The sequence below is a fragment of the Cervus elaphus genome, chromosome 12 (genome assembly GCF_910594005.1).
Source record: "Cervus elaphus chromosome 12, mCerEla1.1, whole genome shotgun sequence".
Lineage (NCBI taxonomy): Eukaryota > Metazoa > Chordata > Mammalia > Artiodactyla > Cervidae > Cervus > Cervus elaphus.
Window position 1 is genome coordinate 53,493,111 of NC_057826.1, and position 21,552 is coordinate 53,514,662.

Consider the following 21,552-nt stretch of genomic DNA (forward strand, 5'->3'; position numbering starts at 1 on the left):
TTTTTCTCCTGGCAACAGAAGGCGTGTAACTTTTGGAGGTGGCTTTTTTGTTTTGTTTTTTCCTAAAATGTAATGTATTCCGAATTGTATTATATGGATATTTAGCTATAAATGGCATTGAGATTCAGTGAATACTATCTTGATAGGGTTAAAAAGTTGTACAAGGAAAGAAAAGTACTGTCCTCAAAGCATTCATATGAGGACCTAGTAAGAAAGTTCTTAACCTCTGAAGGCTCAGATGTCACAGGATAAAATTAAGAGATGGGCTCTTAGATGCTGCCACCTAAACCTGAGTTGCAGGGACCAGACTGGGCCACCGCATGGTCCCTGCCCCATCAGGCCAGGCACCTCTCTTGATGGTTTTGTCATGTAGTCATGTGTCCACTAGAGGTTGAGCTTGGACCACAGAGGCTCCCTTGGCGGCAGCTGTTCATTCTTAGAAACTCTGCAGATGTGCCAGGCTCAATGTTGTTGAAAAGGACTTGGACTGCAGAGGAAGGAACAGTGCCCATCTCGGCGACTGGGAGAGGGCTGGAGTCGGCCCTGAGCTGGCCCTGCTCAGGAGCGCTTAGGGGCATCATGGCTCAAATCCGGCCGCCCAGCAGCGCTGACTCCTCTGGGCAGGGAGTGTAGCACAAAAGGGGTGAAAATATCTTCAGTGGCCTCAGGAGTTTCTGGAGGAAGGTTCCTCAGCCCGCCTGTCTTGACCGTCAGTGTCCACGCACCTAAGGAGCCCAGTATTGCTGCTCCTGGGTGGGCTGGCTGGAGCCTTGAGGGGTGAAGCACCCTGGGGGGTAAGAGCCCCCCTACACCGACGGCCCCCAGGGTCATTGTGCTCCTCATGGCAGGGTCACATGGAGCAGCTTTGGGCACAGTCTTGTTCTCTCGGCATGCAGTGTGTATTTCCTGCAAACCCACACCTCCACCCAAAAGCCTATGACATTTCCTGGTAAACATGCCTTAGGTGGGCCCACGTTCCTGTCCAGCTTGAGTGGTTGTATAGTCATTTAACAGATTTTTTTTTTTTAAGTCCTTTAAAATCAAGGACTTCAAATGCCACAAAGAGTAAAGAAGTATTGTCATCCAGAGTGAGAGAACAGGGGGGACGGAGGGAGGAGGCCTTGGATCCAAGAGGGATATGGACACCTATGTCGGTGGCAGCCTACAACTGCCCTTGTGAGACCTAAGAGGCGTTTTTGTCGGAGGAGAAAAAAAAACTAGAAGCAAGCACATTAGCTCTGTAGAGTACAGTGAGGTGAGTTTTTCTATGAAGCGGAAGAAAACTATAGAGTATCTTCAGAGTGAAAAAGGCAGAACTTGACCATTTAGGCTACAGTATCCTCCTCATTGAATTTATGACTGAAACGTCATTTTTCTTCAGAGCAGTGTTATCGCAAACTTGTATTCTGTGAGTTCCTTCCACCAAAAACGTTAGACTTACCCGTTGCCCCAGGCACGATTTCCTGATGATCCTGTCCTCGTGGCCTCTCTCGGTGGCATGGCACCTGCTCCCGGGTCCCCAGAGACCAGGCCAGCCTGGGAGCAGCGTACGACCTGGGGCACGCCCTGCCCAGGGCTGGGCTCCCTTGGGGTTTCTCTGGGGGGCTCCCCTGGTGACCCCGCAGGGCAGGGCTGGTGGAGGCTACCGCTCCCAGAGAGTGGACCCCGTGGCCCGGCCTCCACACTGCACAGCCTGAACCCGAGCATGTCGCCTTGACCCGGCCAGGACCCGCTGGCCTCTCGTGTGGGCTGCCGCATGGGCTTTGCTTGAACTGGGCTCTCCAGCGTCCAGCCCCCACACGCAAGCCACACAAGCTTAAAAGTGAATGAGACCCTTTGGCTCCCAGTGGTATTAACACGTGGTTCTCATGCTTTTCTCTGTGTGTCTGTGTGTGTGTGTGTCTTGCTTGTTTTCTTTTTCCAGATGACTAAGTCGGTTACTAACCCGGAGGAGTTGGGAGGACTGGCTTCACAAATGACCAGTGACTATGGGCACCTGGCTCTCCAGGGCCAGCTGGCAGCAGCCACGGCGGAACCAGAGGAGGTCTGCCACCTTAAGTCCCTGTTTTTAGAAGCAAACCCACACTAGTGCCCGCTCCCCCGGCCGGGCGATGGTGGGGGTGGGAGGGGCGGGCGGTCTCCATAGCTCAGCTCCACTCCAGAACACCCCGCCCCGTAGCCACAGCCAGGCATAGTTCCCTCTCCTTTGCTGCCAACCCCGCAGGTTCACACCCAGTAGCCCCAGCCTGTGCTCCAGGCTCGCTGCCCTTCCTAAGGCTGCCGGGCATAGAGCCGGAGCCACCTGGGGAGGTGGGCTTTCCGACAGGACTCTGTTGGCAGTTTCCTGCTGGGTCTCCTGTCCCCCAGCCCATCATCTGATGCTAAGAGCAGGACACACATTGCCATTCTACTCTTACTTCCTGTGCTTGCTTAGCAACCCACTCGATTATTTGTATATTTTCCAAAGGCTCACAGAAGTATTAGACAAGCCAAGGATGGCATCTACCCGCCCCCTCCCTTGAGAAAAGGCTATGTAGCCAGCCGGCTTTTGTGAAACAAAGTCTTGCCCAAATATTGTTGGTGGCTTTTGAAGAATTGGTCCAGATCCCTGTCCTTGGATCCCTGTGGACTTCTTGTCCTTCCCTCCCTGTCTTCCCTAAGCCACTTTCCTTAACGGCCAACACAGACTTACCTCGAAACACCTATACTAAACTGGCAAAAGATTGACTCTAGAGGCCACTCTCTGAGAGGTCCCATATCTGATCCTCTGAGAAATCAAATGGTCCATTGACCAGCACACAGGGTGGGTGGAACTCTGGGGCCCCTGATTACACCTATATCAGTGTTAAACACATGGAAGGGGCCTGACCCAGTGTGTGGCCCCCTAGAGAAAGACCAGCTTGCAGTAAAGAATAGTAGAGTGAATTTCAGGGACCCAGGGAAAACAAGGTAACGACATCCATGGGATTCTGCCAGGAGGGCAAAACCCTGTCCATGACATTCTGAGATGTACCAGGCTGTCAAGGAAGAAGGTTGTGGCTGGTCTTCCCTTCTCCTTTCAATGACAGACAGTGTCCCCAGGTTACTGTTTCTCCTGGGAGTCAGGTCTAAGCATGTCTTCACCAAGACTCCCAGCGACACTACCGAAGTGAAGACCCAGAACCAAATCACTTTCTAACGTATGTTGTAACAATGCATGTAAATGGGAATACCACATATATATGTACTTGCATACATATATATTCAGCATGGGATGACGTTAGTTTCTAACAGTGCCTGCGTTTTGAGATTTTAGGATGATTGAGTTTTTAGACTGCAGCATGAATAATTCTATTTGCCGTGAGTCTGTCAAGTCACTACCAGGAAAGAAAAATGATCAGAGACCCGAATAAGATTCCATTGATTTCTTTACACAGGCCCATCATTAAAAAACAAAAAACAGACCCCCTCCTCCTTTAGTAAGAGCAACTGGCCTCATAATTCATGTGATTAACATGCAATTTTGAATTTCATAAACAAGCATGAGGGAACTTCTGTTACAGTAAGGGAAAGCTTGGTTGGACAAAAGGAAGTTAACATGCGATTTTGAATTTCATAAACAAGCACAAGGGAACTTCTGTTACAGTAAGGGAAAGCTTGGTTGGACAAAAGGAAGAAGTGTTTGGCTTTTCGAGAGGATTGAAAACTAAAAGGGACTGTGATTGTGGGGGAAGATTTGAATCTCTTGTCTCCAGAAATCTTTAAAGATGGAATTTCCATGAGTTTTCTTTGGTTAGTTTCAGTGCTGCTAGCCTAGCTGCATTGCTGAGTGAAGACCTTGTGATCTATAGAGCGCTTTCCACATCTGAGTTCTTATGAGCTAGCAACCCCACCCTGTGTATGAAGCAAACAATTTTCTAATTACAGCCCAGACCACTGAAACAAAATAGGCCAGGAAAAAAATTGCATTGCTAAAAGCAAAGCAGCAAGCTCCTTTACATCCTGGCCCTGCCTTTGCGGCAGCTGACGTTTCCATTAAGGTTTCCCCTGTTCACCATTACATCTTGAGATGTGTTTTACATTCCAGACACACGAGCAGTGTGACCTGGAGCGCAGAGGGGCAGAGAGGATATAAAATTACCGGTGGCTTGCTAAAGGAAAATTCTTTGTGTGCATTTGCCAGACAGATATTTGGGGGAAAACTGAGAAGTTTAGGAGATCCCTAAAGCAATGTAGTTTTTTTTTTCCCAAGACTGTGGAATTATGTGTATACCCAGGAGAGCCCCACATCACAGCATGTGAAAATATTTATATCCAGGGCAAGTAAGAAGCTGCCCCCTTCACTTCAGGCCTGCAGTCTGCTCTGCCGAGTCAGCATTTTGGTCTTTTCTAGAGTGTGACAATGACAGGAAAAGTCCTGGCTCTGCCCTCTGAACATCGAGCTGGAGCTTTGTATCTGCTAGTTTTTCCATGGAAAATTCAAAACTTTTGCTAACATCACTGCGATAGCTTCTCCAGAAAAGTTAAAACCCTCTGGCAGCTTGGCATTTTATGATGCGTTTCCTCTTTTTAAAGGGACTTCCCTATAGCTCAGATGGTAAAGAATCTGCCTGCAATGCAGGAGACCCGGAAGAAGATCCTCTGAGAAGGGAATGGCAATCCAGTATTCTTGCCTGGAGAATCCCACGGACAGAGGAGCCTGGTGGGCTACAGTCCATGAGGTTGCAAAGAGTCAGACAGTTGTGTCTGTGAGCGACTAACACTACACTACTACTACACTTCCTCTTTTTAAAAAAAGAAGGAAAAAGATACAAACCCCATGAGCCACAGGCTTCTAAATGTAAACACTGGGGAAAGGTTTAGTGATGATGGTGCCATGTCTGAGAGCACGTTGCTGTAACCACTCATAACACTGGGTGTCTTAAAAACTGGCAGGAACATTTGTCAAGAGCCTGTGGTGAGAACCACAGCCCTCTCCCCCAGATGGGATGGGCGTCCACTCTAGACGTCTCTAAAACTTTCCAGTCCACTTTCTGTAGGTAGGAAAGCAATGCCCTGCTTCTGCCCTGCACGCTGGTTTTCCCCGCCATGTTTTCTGTCTCAGGAGAAACTGTAGTTTGTCAGATAACATCCATTACTGCCTTTCCAACTTCCACAAGCTCTCCCAGGCAAATTATACTTGACCTGGTTTCCGATGTAATTGATCTTGAAGCCTGAGAAAAATCTGTACGTTTTGTTTAGTTTGAGGCAGTAAAAGATGATGGATCAGTGTTTCTTAGACTCCCTCCAATTGAAATAAGAGCCAGAACTTCATGAAAGCCAGGCTTCTAATTTCCCGCAAGGCACAAAACCAGGAGACAATCTTCTCCATTTTACTTTTATTTGGGCAGGATGGGGGAATTGAGGGTTTTTCTTGAGGTTTAAGTATTGCTTGACTCAAGTTGCCAATTTCAAACTCCAAGTTTTATGTCTTGGAGCAACATTCCTTTATAATAAACACTGGCAGTGAGTTGGATCACTGGGGGTGGGGGGGATAGGGGGTGGAAGGGGTTAGTCCTGTTTGCTGAGAAGTTTAGTGTTGCTTTGAGAAGCTTAGCATTTTCAAAGCCCTTATCTGAAACAGCCTTTCAAAATGCATTCCCTTTTAGGATGTTCCTCCAGCAGTACAAAACGTCCTGTGAAATTGCAGTAGCATTGAGTGTGTTGATTCTGGTGTCCTTCACTAACCCATGTGCCCATGGAGACAGATAGGAGTATGCGAACCATTTATTCAATCCATGCGGCACAGATGCTGTACTGGGCTCTGGCCCATCTTCCCTCAACTGCACTGTGTGTGAGGCGAGAATCATTTGCCCTTCCCATTTCATAGATAAACAAACCAAGGAGACTCAGGGAACTCTGAGAAATGCCCAGGACCACCCAGCTGCAATAGTTAGTGTTGAACCTGCCCTCCTTTTAAAATTTGACCTATTTATGGCTGCACTGGGTCTTCATTGCTGCACGCAGGCTTTCTCTAGTTGCAATGAGCAGGGCCACTCTGGAGATGCAATAAGCAGGCTTCTCATTTCCGTGCCTTCTCTTGTTGAGAACAGGGCTCTAGGTGCACAGGCTCAGTAGTTATGGCACAGGGGCTTAGTTGCCGGGCAGCAGGTAGAATCTTCCCGGAGCAGGGATCGAACCCATGTCCTCTACATTGGCAGGTGGATTCTTAACCACTGAACCACCAGGGAAGTCCCAAGCCCCGTTTTTTAAATAACTTTTTGGAGTAAGTGAATGTTTCAAATATAGTAAGAAGGTAACAAGTCATTGTGTAGACAGAAAAAATCAGGATTCAAACCCAGATTTATTGGGGATCACAGTCTGTGCTCTTTGCCCTGATAGTCATGTGACCTAGCACAGACCCAGACTCCAGGACCAAGCCCAGGGTTGACTAAGGACTCCAAAGCTTTTCTGTTGTTGAATTTATTTGGTCTCATCCCTTTGCTTTCTGGTGCTGGTCTTCCTCGGGCTTCCTAACTGAAATTTCCCACTGGTGACTGCTGTGCCAGCTCCATAGTTGTATCTGGAGGATTGCTTGTTACAAACATGATGTCATCTTCAGGAAGGAGGCTGAACATCAGGACGTTAGGGTGTGTTTTTATAGCAGAGCCTTCTGAGGGGGCTGAGAGAACATGCGTGGGTGGTGGTGGCAGGGCGGGGGGTGTCTTCCCACCATGTATCATGTCGGCCCATAGATTTCAGGTTGGGGACAGCTCAGGAGTGGGTGCCTTCTCCCTCCACCCCCAGGTGACTGGGGAGTGATTTCGGTGGCCTGTGTTGTCCCAGTGCCCTGTTATTCTGCAAACAGAAAGCCCGGGCTCAGCTCCGTGCAGGGAGCAGGAGAGGTGCCTAGAGAAGGCTCTTCCGGAAACCAGGTCTTTTCTGGCACAGTAACTTCATACCACATTCTCTAGAACCCACACCCAGCTGGTCCTCTGGAAGTTCTGCACATGTTTGACTCGAGTTTCCCTTTTTAAACATTCACTGCACCCCCCCAACCCCGCCTTGCCCTGGGGCATGGGTGGTTTTGTGCTGGCCTCTGGCTGGCATAGCATCTGCTCTGTCTGGTGTGGCCAGGGATCTGTGAGAGAATGCTTCCCTTTTGCTTTATGCACAGACCAGGATCCTCCACACCATGCAACCAGGGCAAAATACAGAAACAGGTTGGTGGCCAAGGCTGTAACTGGCCTTTATAATTCCATCTTTGGGATTATAACTTAGCCTCAACTGTTGACTTTTTGAGTCAAGAATATAAATTTTAACTTAGCCTCAACTGTTGACTTTTTGAGTCAAGAATATAAATTTTAACTCCAAAGAAAGAGTATAGTAATAACAAGTTCCTTAAGTTTTAGATGTGGAGTTTCCATGAAAGATTTTATTGGGGAGTGGGAAAGGGTTCTGCTGCTAAGTGGGAAAAAAAATCAAATTAGAAAAACACTGATCTAACGAACAGTGCACCGTGCTTGGGATGAAAGACTTAGATTGTCATCTGGCTTTGTGAGGGATTGGCTGTGTGATCTTGGACTAATCACAGCACTTCTCTGGGCCTCAGTCTCCTCATCTGTAAAATGGGAAGACTGAACTCATAAGGTCTTTTTTTATTTTGATTGTTTCTTTCTCCATCCCCCCTTACTTGACTTCCCTGTTAGTATCTTGCCCCTTAAAAACCTGTGTTCATCCTTGACAGCAGAGCTCCTACCTTTGGGTTAGCTCTGACTCTTTTCTTTTTAATTTAAAATTTTTTTCATTTATTTATTTTTGGCTGTGCTGGGTCTTCTTTGCTACACACAGGCTTTCCCTTGTTGTGGTGCACTGGCTTCTCTTGTTGCAAAGCATGGGCTCTAGGGCTCAGTAGTTGTGGCACACAGGTTTCGTTTCTCCTTGGCATGTGGAATCTTCCTGGACCAGGGATTGAACCTGTGTCCCCTGCATTGGCAGGCAGATTTTTAACCACTGGGCCACCAGGGAAGTCCCTTGCTCTGACTCTTGAGAACTTAGGGTTACACCATATGGGTCTGAAAAGTCTCTAGAGCCAGACTAAGAGTAGTCTTTACTGGGGCATCCCCCTGCTTCAGCTTGACCTTATGTTTAAACCAGCAGACATGCCCAGCAAAGAGATGCGCTTAAATGGCATTGCTACTGTGTGGGCTGAATTCAAGCCTCGCTCGTTCTCGATGGTGACCTTGATGCTGCACTAGTTCAGATGTGTTTTCAGAGCTATCTGGTTGCACGATCCTGGCCTGATGCTCGTGTCTTATTCCATGTGGAGACGGTCAACAAGAAGCCCTGCCTAATTATAGAGCTTTTGTAGCACCTGCTCATGTGTGATTAGAAGACACCCCAAAGAGCAGAAGCTCACTTCCTGGGCAGGAGAATGCATTACCAAATGGATTTAAACATCCTTTGGGCCTCAAAGGGTTAAGGGAATAACATTTTCCCCTGAAAGCATTATGTCTGTCTATAACAGAATGAGCAGTTGCAGCCTCCTCACTCCCCGGAATTGCGCTTTCATAAACTCTGACACACGGGATGATGTTGGAAGACTGCATCCAGGTAGCTCAAATTCCCAGGTATGTGAGTTCCCAGGTTTTACTCATAAAACCTGGACTCTCCGAGTAACTCTTCTTGAGAGATTCTGGAAGGAGAAGCACCCAGCTTCTAATTGTTGTGGATGTTTTTAAAATAACACTTAGCTTAGGGGTGTTTTGTTTTGTGTTCAGTTGCTTACCTGGGCTGTATTGATCAGACCAAAATGAAGATTGTGAAACGAAGCCAGAAGAATGCAAACTTTGGGAGATGGTTTGCCGTTGTTGTTCAGTCGCTAAGTTTTGTGCAATTCTTTGTAATCCCATGGACTGCAGCACACCAGGCTCCTCTGTCTTTCTCTATCTCCCAAAGTTTGTTCATTCATGTCCACTGAGTCAGTGATGCTATCTAACCATCTCATCCTCTGTCACTCCCTTCTCATTTGCCTTCAATCTTTCCCAGCATCAGGGTCTTTTCCAATGAGTTGGCTCTTCGCATCAGGTGGCCAATGTATTGGAATTTCAGCTTGAGCATCAGTCCTTCCAGTGAATATTCAGGGTTGATTTTTACTGTAGACTGGTTTGATCTCCCTGCTGTCCAAGGGACTCTCAAGAGTCTTCTCCAGCCCCACATTTCAAAAGCATCAATTCTTCAGCACTTAGCCTTCTTTAGGGCCCAGCTCTCCCATCCGTATGTGACTTCTAGAAAAACCAAAGTTGGGAAATGGAGGTGGAAATTATTACACCACGAAGAGACAGCTGGCACCTTATCCATAGTGGAGCTTATTTGGCTTTTTTTAAGCAAATTACCATTTCTGATCACACAACCGAGGGGTCATTAAAAGCATGCATGCCTGCTGAGCCAGCAGCTCTAAAAGGGTAACTTTTTACGGAAACCTCAGGCTTGCTAGAAAGGAAGCCTGGGCCCCGCATGGCTGCTCTCACTCCATAGTACTGCTGAGGAAAAGAGGCGTTCTGGTTGGTAAACACAGCAATTTTGTAAGAATTTGAACCCTTTAAAATATGCTTTATACTAAAGCTATATATTCTGAACTTCTAATTACCCTCTCTGGGCTTTTGTGAGGAATCAATGAAATTAAATGCCTTGGCTGCTTCAAAGAGGCCCTGACACACAGGAAGGGCTCAATAAACACGGGTTGAATGAATAATCCCACAGAGTTCATCTAATTAACATTCTTACCTAGTGGCTCAGGATACAGATAAGCAATGCAGCAGAAAAGGTAACAAATATTACTAAGCTTGCTTACTGGGGACTGTGGGCATTTTACAGTCTCTAAAAAGGGAAGCAAACCCAACCAAATTCCATAGTTCACCAAACACAGGCTCCTAATAGCAGTGGAATTTTCCTAGCCAGGCTCCCCTAGGACATAGGAGAAATTTTCCACGGAAGGAAGACCTCGACGGCAGGGCCATCATACTTTGCCTCCCCACCCGGACTTGCCTCCACAGATCGGCTTCCAGATTCGCACTCGGGTGCAGGACCTGGGCCACGGCTGCATCTTCCTGGTGCAGAAGGCGGGGGCCCTCCAGGTGTGCCCCACGGACAGCTATACCAAGAGGGAGCTGATCGAGTGTGCCCGCGCTGTCACAGAGAAGGTAAGGAGCAGCCCTCAGGCCAGGCAGGCACGATGACACCCGGCTCTGCCTAGGTGTTTTCTGACCAGGAAACCAAGCCCAAAACCAGCCAGCCCAGTCAGGGCCAGCTGTCTTCCCTCCCACCCAGGATCTCTCCAGGGCTGGGGCACATCAGGCAGCTGGGGGTGATCTGTCATCCTGAGAAACTGAGGGGCTGTCCCATCGAGGTCAGGGCCCTGGTGGTCACCTTGATGGGCTCTCCTATGAACAGACTGGCCAGACCACGTCCAAGTCACAGTCAGCGCCAGGACCTCTCCTGAAGCCCCTGGAGACACTGTTGCCCCCACCGTCCCTTCTCAGGGAGGCTCCCAAGTGCTGAGACTAGGTAAGAAGGACCCACATCTCCTCTTGTGTAACCTGTTTATTTCCAGAGGAGACGGTGCAGTGAGCAGGATTAAGCCCCACAAGGTCACATGGTGGGGAAGGGGAACAGGAGCCACAGGGCCTTTCCTGACGCTATGGGCAGCTGTTGGTAGAGACAGACTCTCATAGCAGAGAGCATAGGGCTCAGCTCAGCTACTTCCCCCTGCCACGCCTCAACTTCCTTGTCAGTCAAGGGAGGATGAAGTAGAATACCTGGCCCAGGGGTTGTATAGGTTATATACAGTGATAAGTGTCAAAGAGCTTCGCACAGCGCCAGGGACCCTGTTCAAGGTTTGACTGATTTCAACCACTGTTCGCTAACTCTGTTCTCCAACACCCCTTCTCCTAGGAGGTTTTCCCTGGTTCACAGCACCCCGTTCTGAATGTCCCTTCCTCCTGGAGCCTCCTGCAGTTTGCTGATGGTTTTGCTTGGCTGGTTTCTCAGAGTTATTTTTCAGGGCCGCTGCTGTACAGGCCGCGTGGGGTGCCAGCAGCAGCACCCGTGCTTAGCGGGTGTCTCCCTCTCCTTCACTTGGATTGTAGGACAGAGAGCTCCTCACTGTTGAGAAGTTTGACCGCAGGACTTGAGGGGTGCACAGAGGACCCTCCCCCGGAAGCCGCCAGGACAGAGGCTCCTCTGTCCGTGGCCTCTCACTGTGGTCAGGCATCCGTCTCCCGCAGCCCACAGGACTGTCCAGGCTTCCCCAGGACGAGGAAATAAATCTCTCAGCTCGAGGAAAGCATTCTCCCTCCTTTGAAAGCCCTTCCTGTTGTTGAAGTCATCCCTGCCAAGTTCCCCTGTAGGAGACTTTGGAACAGGAGCATGAGGGAGGGGAGGAGGGGGTCCAAGTTGCAAGGTGCCAGTGAGCGTGGCCATGCAGCCTGATCTTCCTGAGCTGGCCTCCCTCCATCTTCCTGCTTCTCCAAGCAGAGTACCCCGGACTCAGGATGCCGGGAGAGGGATCAGAGGAAGGGAGTTGGCTCGGTCAGAGCATCTAGCCTTACGGGTAGATTCCTGCTGCATCTCCCTGCCCGCCCATCTCATCCTTACCTGTCTAGGTGTGTCTATGTGATCATCCCCAGCCAGGAGGGCATAGCCATAAAAGGAAGACAGCAGGTGGGTGGGGAAGGAAGGAGGGGGCTGGTGTGGCAGGAACATAGGGGGAGGCCTGAGAGATAGGAGGCGGTTGTGAAGAGAGCTCAGCTTCTCTCCACTTTGGCAGGAGAGCCGTCCCCAGGGGTGAGGCAGATCCAGCTTGCCTTGCGGGGAAATGTCTCTAGGACCATGAAGGTGTGCTGGTGGCAGGTGGTGGCGCGAGGCGGGGGTGGGGTGGAGAGGTTAAAGGAAAGGATCGTCTTTGGGCTCTAGCCCCTCTGGGGTCCACTCTGGAGAATTTCTAGTCAAGAGGCAGCCGAGTGAAGGAGTGGCAAGTGTCAGCAGAGGGCTGTTCTGCAGAAAGTCTGATCAGGGGGACAGAAACTGCCACACTGTTCATAGGAGCCTGATCCTTAACCCTCTTTGTGGTTTTTATCATCAAGTAGCATCTGCCCTCTGTTGTGGTTCAGTCGCCCAGTCATGTCCGACCCTTTGTGACCCCATGGACTACAGCACACCGGGCCTCCCTATTCCTCACCATCTCCCGAAGTTTGCCCAAGTCCATGTCTATTGCATTGGAGATGCCATCCAGCCATCTCATCCTCTGATGCCCTCTTCTCCTTCTGCCCTCAATCTTTCCCATTCCAATGAGTCGGCTGTTCACATCAAATGACCAAAATACTGGAGCTTCAGCATCAGTCTTTCCAACAAGTATTCAGGGTTGATTTCCCTTAAGATTGACTGGTTAGGTCTCCTTACAGTCCAACGGACTGTCAGGAGTCTTCTCCAGCCCATCTAGTAAACCCTTATTAGTACTTTATGTGCATTTTCCCCCACTTATTCCTCCCATCGGCCCTGGTTGGTAAGAAGTAACAGCCCCCTTTTCCAGATGCAAAAACTGAGAGGTGAAACAGCCTGCCCAATGTTGGTCGCCAGCAGTGGCAGAGCTGCTGACCCCAAACTGCTGGTAACCCCAAGCCTTATTGACTCCCAGAGAGAAAATTCACTGTTCTGTTTGCTCTGTTTTGTTTTTTACTTTTTCCCCCTAGATTTATTGAGATTTATATAGTTGACATATAACACTGTATGTAGTTTAGGTTTTGTGGCATCAGGATTTCTCATGTATGCTATGAAATCATGACAAGTTTAGTTAACATTCATACTTCATATAAATGCAAAAAGTATATGTGTCTATGTATTTTTTCCTTGTGATGAGAACTCTTAGGACTTTAGCATCTTTTATCAAGATCACAAAGCAGTGTCAGCTATAGTCATCATTAGTTCATTGCAGCCCTAGGATTTACCTTAAAACTGGAAGCTTGTGCCTTTGACCACCTTTCTTCAGTCTCACCACCACCAAACTCTACCCCACCCCCTTGGCATAACCAAAATCTGATCTCTTTTTCTGTGCATTTTATTGGATTTTGTTTCTGTTTTTGTTTTTTCCTTTTCATTCAGTTTATTTAAACTAAAAACAAAAAGTTTCTTTTCTTTTTCCCATTTCTCCTCCTCCTCATCCCCCACCACTGGCAACCACCAGTCTGTATCTATGGGCTTGGTGTTTGTTTTTGCCTTTGTTTTCAGATTCCACATAAAAGGGAGGTTATGTGGTATTTGTCCTTCTTTGATTTATTTCTCTAGTATAATGTCTTTGATATCCATTGCATGTATGTACCACATTTCCTTTATCTAACTTCCTTTGATGGACGCTTAGATTTTTTCTGTGTCTTGACTATGACAAATAGTTTTCCAATGAACATGAGGGTGCATATATCTTTTTGAGTAAGTGTTTTCATTTTCTTCAAATACATAGCCAGAAGTGAAATTGCTGGGTCATATGATAGTTCTATGTTTATATTTTGAGGAATCTCCATAAAATTTTTCATATAGGGCTGCACCAATTTCTATTTCCAGCAAAAGTTGCATAAGGATTCACTTTCTTCTACATCTTTGCCCACACTTGTTACTTCATTTTGATAATAAACTTTCTGACAGATGTGAGGTGATAGATATTTCACTGTGGTTTGGATTTGCATTTCCCTGATAATTATGTGGAGCATCTTTGCATGCGCCTGTTAGCCATCTGTGTTTCTTTTTCAGAAAAATGTCCATTTAGATAGTCTGCCCATTTTTAAAATGATGGTTTTGAGAGGGTTTTTTGGGCTATTGAGTTATATAAGTTTGAGTTCTATTTCTGTTTATCAAATATATGATTTGCAAATATTTTCTCCCTTTCAGTAGATTGCCTTTTCATTTTGTTGGTGGTTTCCTTTACTGTGCAGAAGCTTTTTAGTTTTATATATATATATGTGTATATATATACACACATATATATGTATATCAATATGTAAACAAGTTCCACTTGTTTATTTTTGCTTTGTTGCTTATGCTTTTAGTGTCAGATCCATTGCCAAGACCTCTGTCAAGGAAGTGACCAGCTGTATTTTCTTCTAGAAGTTTTATGGTTTCAGGTCTTATATTCAGGTCTTACATTTAACCCAGTTTGAGTTAATTTTTGTGTGTGGTGAATCGTAGTGATCCGGTTTGATTTTTTTGCATATGGCTGTTCAGTTTTTTCAACACCATTTAATGAATACACTGTTCTTCCCTCATTGTATATTCTAGGCTCCTTTGTCATAAATTAATTGATCAGATATGGTTGGGTTCATTTCTGAGCTCTCTAATTCCATCTTCATATCTGTTTTTATGCCTTTACCTTACTGTTTTGATTACTGTTGCTTTGTGATTTAGTTTGAAATCAAAAAGCATAATGCCCCCAGTTTTGTTCATTCTCAAGATTGCTTTAGCTATTTGGATCTTTTATGGCTCCATACAAATTTTGGAACTGTTCATTTTCTGTGAAAAATGCCATTTTAATGTTGACAAGAATTGTGTTGAATTGTATATTGGTTTTGGTAGTATGGATATTTTAACAATATTCTTCTAATCCATGAGCGCAAAATATCTTTTCATTTATTTGTGCCTTTTTCAATTTCTTTGACTTCTTATAGCTTTCAGTATACAAGTCTTTCTCCTCTTTGGTTAAATTTATTCCTAGGTATTCTATTCTTTTTGATGCAGTTATAAATGGGATTGATTTCCTAATTTCTCTTTCTGATAGTTCATTGTTAGTATATAGACACACAATAGGTTTTTTGTTTATTGATTTTGTATCCTGCAGGTTTGCTGAATTCATTTATTCTAAAAGTTTTGTGTTTTTTTAATGGAGTCATCAGAGTTTTTTATCTAGAATATCTTGTCATCTGCAAATAGTGACAGTTTTACTCTTGCTTTCTAATTTGAATGCTTTTTTTTTTTCTTGTCTTACTGCTCTGGCTAGGACTTCTACTATTGTATTGAATTAAACTGATGAGGTTGGCCATCCTTGTCTTGTTCCTGATCTTAGAAGAAAAGCATTTAGCTTTTCACCTTTGAATATAATGTTAACTATTGGCTTGTTGTATGTGGCCTTTATTATATTGAGGTATGTTCTCTCTATATGCACTTTGTTGAGAGTTTTTATCATAAATGGCTGTTGAATTTTGTCAAATGCTTTTTCTGCATTTATTGAGATGACTTATTTAATTTTTACCTTTTGTTTTGTAATTGTGGTGTATCACATTGATATCTGGATGTTGAACCAATCTTGCAACCCTGGAATAATACCCACTTGATCATGGGGTGTGATACTTTTATTGTTTTGTTGAATTTGGTTTCTTGATATTTTGTGGAGGATTTTTGCTCTGTGTTCATCAGGGATATTGGCCTATAGTTGTCTTTTTTTGTGGTATCTTTGCCTGGTTTTGGTGTCAGAGTAATTTTGGCCTTGTAAAGTGAGTTTGGAAGAGTTTCCTCTTCTATTTTTTGTGTTCTTTGTGATTTTTTTTTTTTTTTTAGTTTGAAAACTTTTGGGTTATATTTTCTCCATCTTCCACACCCACTGACTTTCCCACTCTGCCCTCAGGTATCCCTGGTGCTGTCCGCTCTCCAGGCTGGGAACAAGGGAACCCAGGCATGTATCACAGCTGCCACTGCCGTATCCGGGATCATCGCCGACCTGGACACCACCATCATGTTTGCGACTGCAGGGACCCTGAATGCAGAGAACAATGAGACATTTGCAGACCACAGGTATGGGAGTGACAGCCATCCTGGGGGCTCCTGGACAGGGAGAAGTTCAGTGTGGCCTGATGGACTTTGGAGATGCTGCCCAACATCCAGAAATATGGTTATGCATTTTTATTTCAAAAGGATGTTCAAGTGGCAGAAATGGACCACGTAATCAAAATAAGTGCCTTTCTCAACTGCAAACATAATTGTGTTCCAGCTTTGCCTTTCACAACCTACATCCAGCCTGCTCCAACAGAGGATAACTTTTTTGCCTTTTTTTTTTTTTCCCTAAGCTAAAAAGCTATGCCATTGATTTTTTCACTAACCTTAGTGGGACTGGGAGTGACCCGGACAGGCATTTAGTTCCCACCTAAATGGAGAGTGAAGCTCCAAGCCTGCTGTCTCTCCCAGGCTGGCTCTTCAGACTCTGCTTCAGAGGCAGGTGCTAGGATCTCTATTTTCTGCTGGGTATGTCCCCCCATGTCCTTGCAACATGTCCAGCACCTTTCTTCCTCTCTCCATAGCCCCAAGACTGGGCAGGGGAGGTGATTCCCAGTGCCCTGTCACCCCTTCCAAAACCCAGCCCCCTGGGCTCTGATGTCCAGGTCCCCTTGCCCATGTGTCCTCACAGCTCCCTGTCGCTGTGACGTATTTTCAGGGATAGTAGCAACCACAAGGAGGAAGCTATGGGACTGGGGAAGGGGACCAAGCTGGTAGCCCTGAATCTGTAATTGAAGTTTTACTATTAATTGACTGGGAACTCTGAGCTGACTTTCCTCTCTTCTATCCTAATTCTCTTACATGGGAGATGAGAGCTCCTATTACAAGAGGAGAACTGGATCACCTCTCTTTAATAAAAGCCGTTAGGAGGGTTTCTTTTCCTCCTAACTGGGCTTCCCAGGTGGTGCTAAAGAATCCGCCTGCTAATGCAGGAGACACAAGAGATGTGGGTTCAATCCCTGGGTCAGGAAGATCCCCTGGAATAGGAAATGGCAACCCACTCCACTATCCTTGCCTGAAAAATCCCATGGACAGAGGAACCTGGCAGGCTACAGTCCCTGAGGTCGCAAAGAGTCAGACACACACACGCACACGCACACGCACACGCACACACACACACACACACACACACACACTTTCTTTTCTTCCTGACTACCGGTGACCAAGGTCTACCCTTTGTCTCCCCCCTTGCCCTGCCCAGGATACAGTCCCTGAGGTCGCAAAGAGTCAGACACACAGACACACAGACACACAGACACACACACAGACACACACAGTTTCTTTTCTTCCTGACTACCAGGCTACAGTCCCTGAGGTCGCAAAGAGTCAGACACACAGACACACAGACACAGACACAGACACACACACACACACACACACACACACTTTCTTTTCTTCCTGACTACCGGTGACCAAGGTCTACCCTTTGTCTCCCCCCTTGCCCTGCCCTCCCCCCCCTTCTCAGGGAGAACATTCTGAAGACAGCCAAGGCCTTGGTGGAAGACACGAAATTGCTGGTGTCGGGGGCCGCGTCCACTCCAGACAAACTAGCCCAGGCAGCTCAATCATCTGCAGCCACCATCACCCAGCTCGCTGAGGTGGTCAAACTGGGGGCCGCCAGCCTGGGCTCTGATGACCCCGAGACCCAGGTAGGCATGTCGTCAGGCCTTGTGTTCCCACAGACTCTATGCACAGATCTTAGAAGAAGCTGAAGGCAAAATAGGAACTTGGGGAATACACAGTATGTGTGTAGGCGCATCTGTGGTTTAGGGACTGGTAGGAAGCAGTTATCCAGGCAGAATAGTGGCATATGGACTGTGGTATGGCTGTGGCGATGGATCCAAGCCCACAGATTGGAGAGGAATCTGTAAGGAGGTCTCTGCCAGGCTTGGAAAATGATTGGTCACATTGAGCATTTGGAGATAACGGCAAGGGAGCTGGCCAGGACAACCGTGTGTTTCAGGCTACTACATCAGTGAATGGACAGTGGCTCCCAGTACCCAGCCGAGGCTCCTTGGATGGAGGGCTGACCTGGATATAGATGCAGATGCATTCAGATTGCAGTGTGTTTTGAATTAGAAGTTCCAGAGAGACACTCAGGTGGAAACAAGTGAATAGGCTTGAGCTGGCTCAGGTTTGAGAGTGTGGATGCAGGGCTTGTTCTCCAATAAACAGTGACCACAACCAGAGAGGAGAATGAGGAGACGGAGTCAAGGCAAAGCTGAGGAATCCATCATTTGGACCATCTTCAGGAAAAAAAAAAAAAAAGATGCCTAAGGAGACTGGGAAGTGGCAACAGCTGGTGGGAAGATGATGTTAACAGGAAGGAGTGCTTCAGCCCTCCAGAGATGTGGCCAAGGAGGCAAGAAAGAAGATGTGAGAGCCAGCCCCAGGGCCATGGATAGCAGTGGTCACCCAGTCAGGGCTGTTAGTGAGGAGTGGCCAGATGAGGGTGAAGGTAGGAGGCAGTATGTATAGATGCCCCATTTGAGAAATTTGACTCTGAAGGGGAGGAGAGAGAGGAACTGGGGGGCAGTGATGGTCTCCAGGCTCTGTGATTCTCTGCTTTGGATTCAGCCACTTCACTGATGTTACCTGCCAGGTCCTCAGCCCCCAGCCTAGATCATCAACTCCTCAAGGACAGGAACCACGGTTTATTGATCTTTGAAACAAACACACAGCTTCCACACATCATGGATGCCCAACAGAGCAGTTGAGCTCTTGCTGAACTAACAGCCAACCATGGCCATCATTGATGGATTCTTCCCATTCCTGAGTACATAATTTAAACATCGCTCTGTTGTTTCACCCTCCAGCACCATCAAATGGTAAACACTTCAGTTTCCACTGCTTAAACTATACTCAATTAACAAGCCTGTTAGGCCCATTTGGACATCCCTGGAGACAAAGCGTCCGTCCGTCCTGTGCCAGAGTTTATGACAGCTACTGTCCTAATGAATACAAGACCACCAGCTCTGTTCCCACACAGCCGTGACCCCTCCCTCCCTGACATCTTCCAGTGGAGCGGAGCCCCTTGAAGGAAACATTCCATGTGTTGGCTTTTTACTCCTTGTGCTGGCTTTCTCTTTGATAATATCAGAGCCCAGATTGACTGCCCTGTGGAATTCAAAGCATTCACAGAAGTCTCTGCTTGGGCATTATTCTTACCCGCATGGAGGAAGGAAAAGCTAGAAAATGCATGAGTGCAGTTGGAACCCGAGCCTGGCTCAACCTGGAATGAATCAGCTGGGAGGATTTAGACCTTTGGATTTAAATCCAAAATGTATCGAATTGCTTAGTCTTAGTCTCCCAAATGATCCAGAAGTCCCAGAGCCCAGCTTCTTTTGAGACCACCAGTGCAAGAAGTCCCCCTGACAGGTACCCCCACTTGCTCCTGGTCACTGTCCAGTGACTGGGAGGGGACAGTGTGTGCCAGGTGTCAGCAGCATACCTGCCCGCTCCGCCTCTCCCCTGTGGCCCCCACCACAGCCCCTCCTCAGGAGTCCCGCCACAACCCAGCCTGCCCTGTGGTTTTAGAGGCTGGCAGAGGTTCGTGCAGTCTGGGTGAGAAGCCACGAGATGGAGAGGGTGGGAGGCTGGGAGTCACGGCGTGGCTATGCTTACAGTATCTGGGATGCTAGTGTTTCTAAGATGTTTTCACATTTGTTATCTGGTTCGTCCTGCCAGCAGGGTGGGGGGGGGGGGCAGGGGAGGGGCTAGCACTACTGACCTCATTTGCAGATAAGGAACCAGGGCCACAGGAGCCCAATACAGTGTGGAAGTGAAGACCGTGTCCTTGGCATCACACTGGCCAGAGTCTGAATCCCAACCCGACCTTCCCAGTCTCTTCAAGTATGGATGCAGTCATTGTAGTTCCCACTCGAAAAGGGAGTGATGAAAGTTAAATAAGATCATGTGCGTTGTACTTGGCTCGGCACATGGAATACTGCCCTCTGTGCAGGGAAGCTGTTGCTGTAAGAAGTAGGAGTTGTTATTGTAGCTATTGGACCCAGAAGATGTAAATGTAATACCCAGCATCATGGAATTCCTAAGGACGCCTGGTACTTGAGATTCCAAGTGTAACACCCAGAGGAAGTGGTCTGTTGTCTCTTCAGTTAGAAGAGTGAAGCCGCTGTGTTCCATCTAGTGTTATGTGGGTTCACACCTGTATATCCACTCGTTCCCTGACTATTTGCTGAGTGCCCACCACACGCCAGGCCTTGTTCTGAGTGCAAAATACAACAAAAGTCTAGGCCGGCCCTCCTGGGGCTTTCATCCCAGTTAAGGAAGGCAGATGGTATACAAGGAAATAATTCCACATTACTTTATTACTATTATATTACAGCTAAGTGCATTAAATAAAGCAGGGCAAGCTGAGGGTATTCCGGTGAGGATGGGCTTGTGGCACAAGTGGTCAGATAGGGTCTCTGAGGACGTGACGTTTGATCTGAGACCTGAAGGATGAAAAAAGCTGAGGTCCAGGCAGCGAAGGGAACAAAGCAGAAGCCCTGAGATCAGAGTGGGGGAGGATTTCCAATGGGGAAAAAAGGTAGACCTACATGCCTGTAACATGGCAAGTGAGTCAGGATCCCACCTGGGGAGCAGGAGGGCTGCCATGGGAGCCCTGCAGGCCAGGCCGGGGTGGGGGTGGCGTGCATTTTGTTCTCCGTGGTTTTGGTGACCAGTTCTGGGTACAGGTGAGTGGTGTTGCCTCTCGGGGTGTCTGCCTAGCTGCCTTCATCCTTTCACAGGCAGCTTTTCAGCAGAGCTATCAGTCAGGACATGTTTCTGAACTTGCCAAATAGACTGTACCTGGGTTCTGCATTCCGGCTCAGCATCTGCCTCCCTCAGGGAGCTTCCTCAAGTGTGGATTCTGGATTTCCGCCCGGACTCCTACACCGGAGACTCCAAGGGCAGGCCTAGGAGACTCTCCTGTGCTGCGGGCTGGGGAGCTGTGGATGCTGAGCCCTGCCTCCCAGGTCCCCCCCTGCCCCGCTCTTGTGCTGTGTGATCTTGGTGCAGCTGCTCACGTGAGGTGCATGCTCTCTTTCAGGTAGTGTTGATCAATGCCATCAAAGACGTGGCCAAGGCCCTCTCTGATCTCATCGGTGCTACCAAGGGCGCTGCCAGCAAGCCTGCCGACGACCCCTCCATGTACCAGCTCAAGGGGGCTGCCAAGGTAGAGTGGAGCCCCAGCCGGGCACAGGTGTGCCAGGGGTGCTCCAGTGAGAGACAGAGGTGACACGCCAGGGCTTTGGAGGGGGCCGTGTGCATCTGGGTTCCTTCCTCACTTAGAGGCGTGGGCACTCGTGCCATTAGATCTGCACTAAGAGGGATGGGACCTCAGCGCACTCTTTCCTCTTGGCCTGTCTTCCCATGCAGGTGATGGTGACCAATGTCACCTCCCTCCTCAAGACCGTGAAGGCAGTGGAGGACGAGGCCACCCGGGGCACACGGGCGCTAGAGGCCACCATCGAGTACATGAAGCAGGAGCTTACGGTAAGGAGCCACCAGCCACCTCCCTAGGGCCCTGTGTCCAACAGCCGACCCCAGCGCAACTTCTCTGAGATTTCACTTGGAGTGCCTGAGCTAGGGGGGCCCACTCACCTGCCTGCTGGTAGCCTTGTGCCATGGAGAACCTATGTGATACTGGCTTCGGAGTTTGACTAGGATCAGTTTGCAATTGTAATTAAATGAATTAATGTATGACTTGGGACCACTCAGGTTTCATTCCACTAAAATTGCAGCATAAAATGAAAGCACTGCAGAAGAGCCTTGGCAAAG

General features: G+C 47.8%; 1 protein-coding gene across 10 annotated transcripts in view; it reads left to right on the forward strand.

The window, feature by feature from the left end:
- TLN2 (talin 2) overlaps positions 1 to 21,552 on the forward strand; it is a 479,630-nt gene that overhangs the window by 415,854 nt on the left and 42,224 nt on the right. For 7 of the 10 annotated variants that reach the window (XM_043918839.1, XM_043918841.1, XM_043918844.1 and 4 more), the window contains 6 exons: positions 1,925 to 2,044; positions 10,014 to 10,160; positions 15,623 to 15,789; positions 17,234 to 17,417; positions 20,822 to 20,947; positions 21,151 to 21,267. In XM_043918839.1, coding sequence (XP_043774774.1) covers positions 1,925 to 2,044; positions 10,014 to 10,160; positions 15,623 to 15,789; positions 17,234 to 17,417; positions 20,822 to 20,947; positions 21,151 to 21,267 — 861 coding nt within the window. The remainder of the gene's footprint in view (positions 1 to 1,924; positions 2,045 to 10,013; positions 10,161 to 15,622; positions 15,790 to 17,233; positions 17,418 to 20,821; positions 20,948 to 21,150; positions 21,268 to 21,552) is intronic. The other 3 variants (XM_043918846.1, XM_043918847.1, XM_043918848.1) reach the window with 1 other exon arrangement.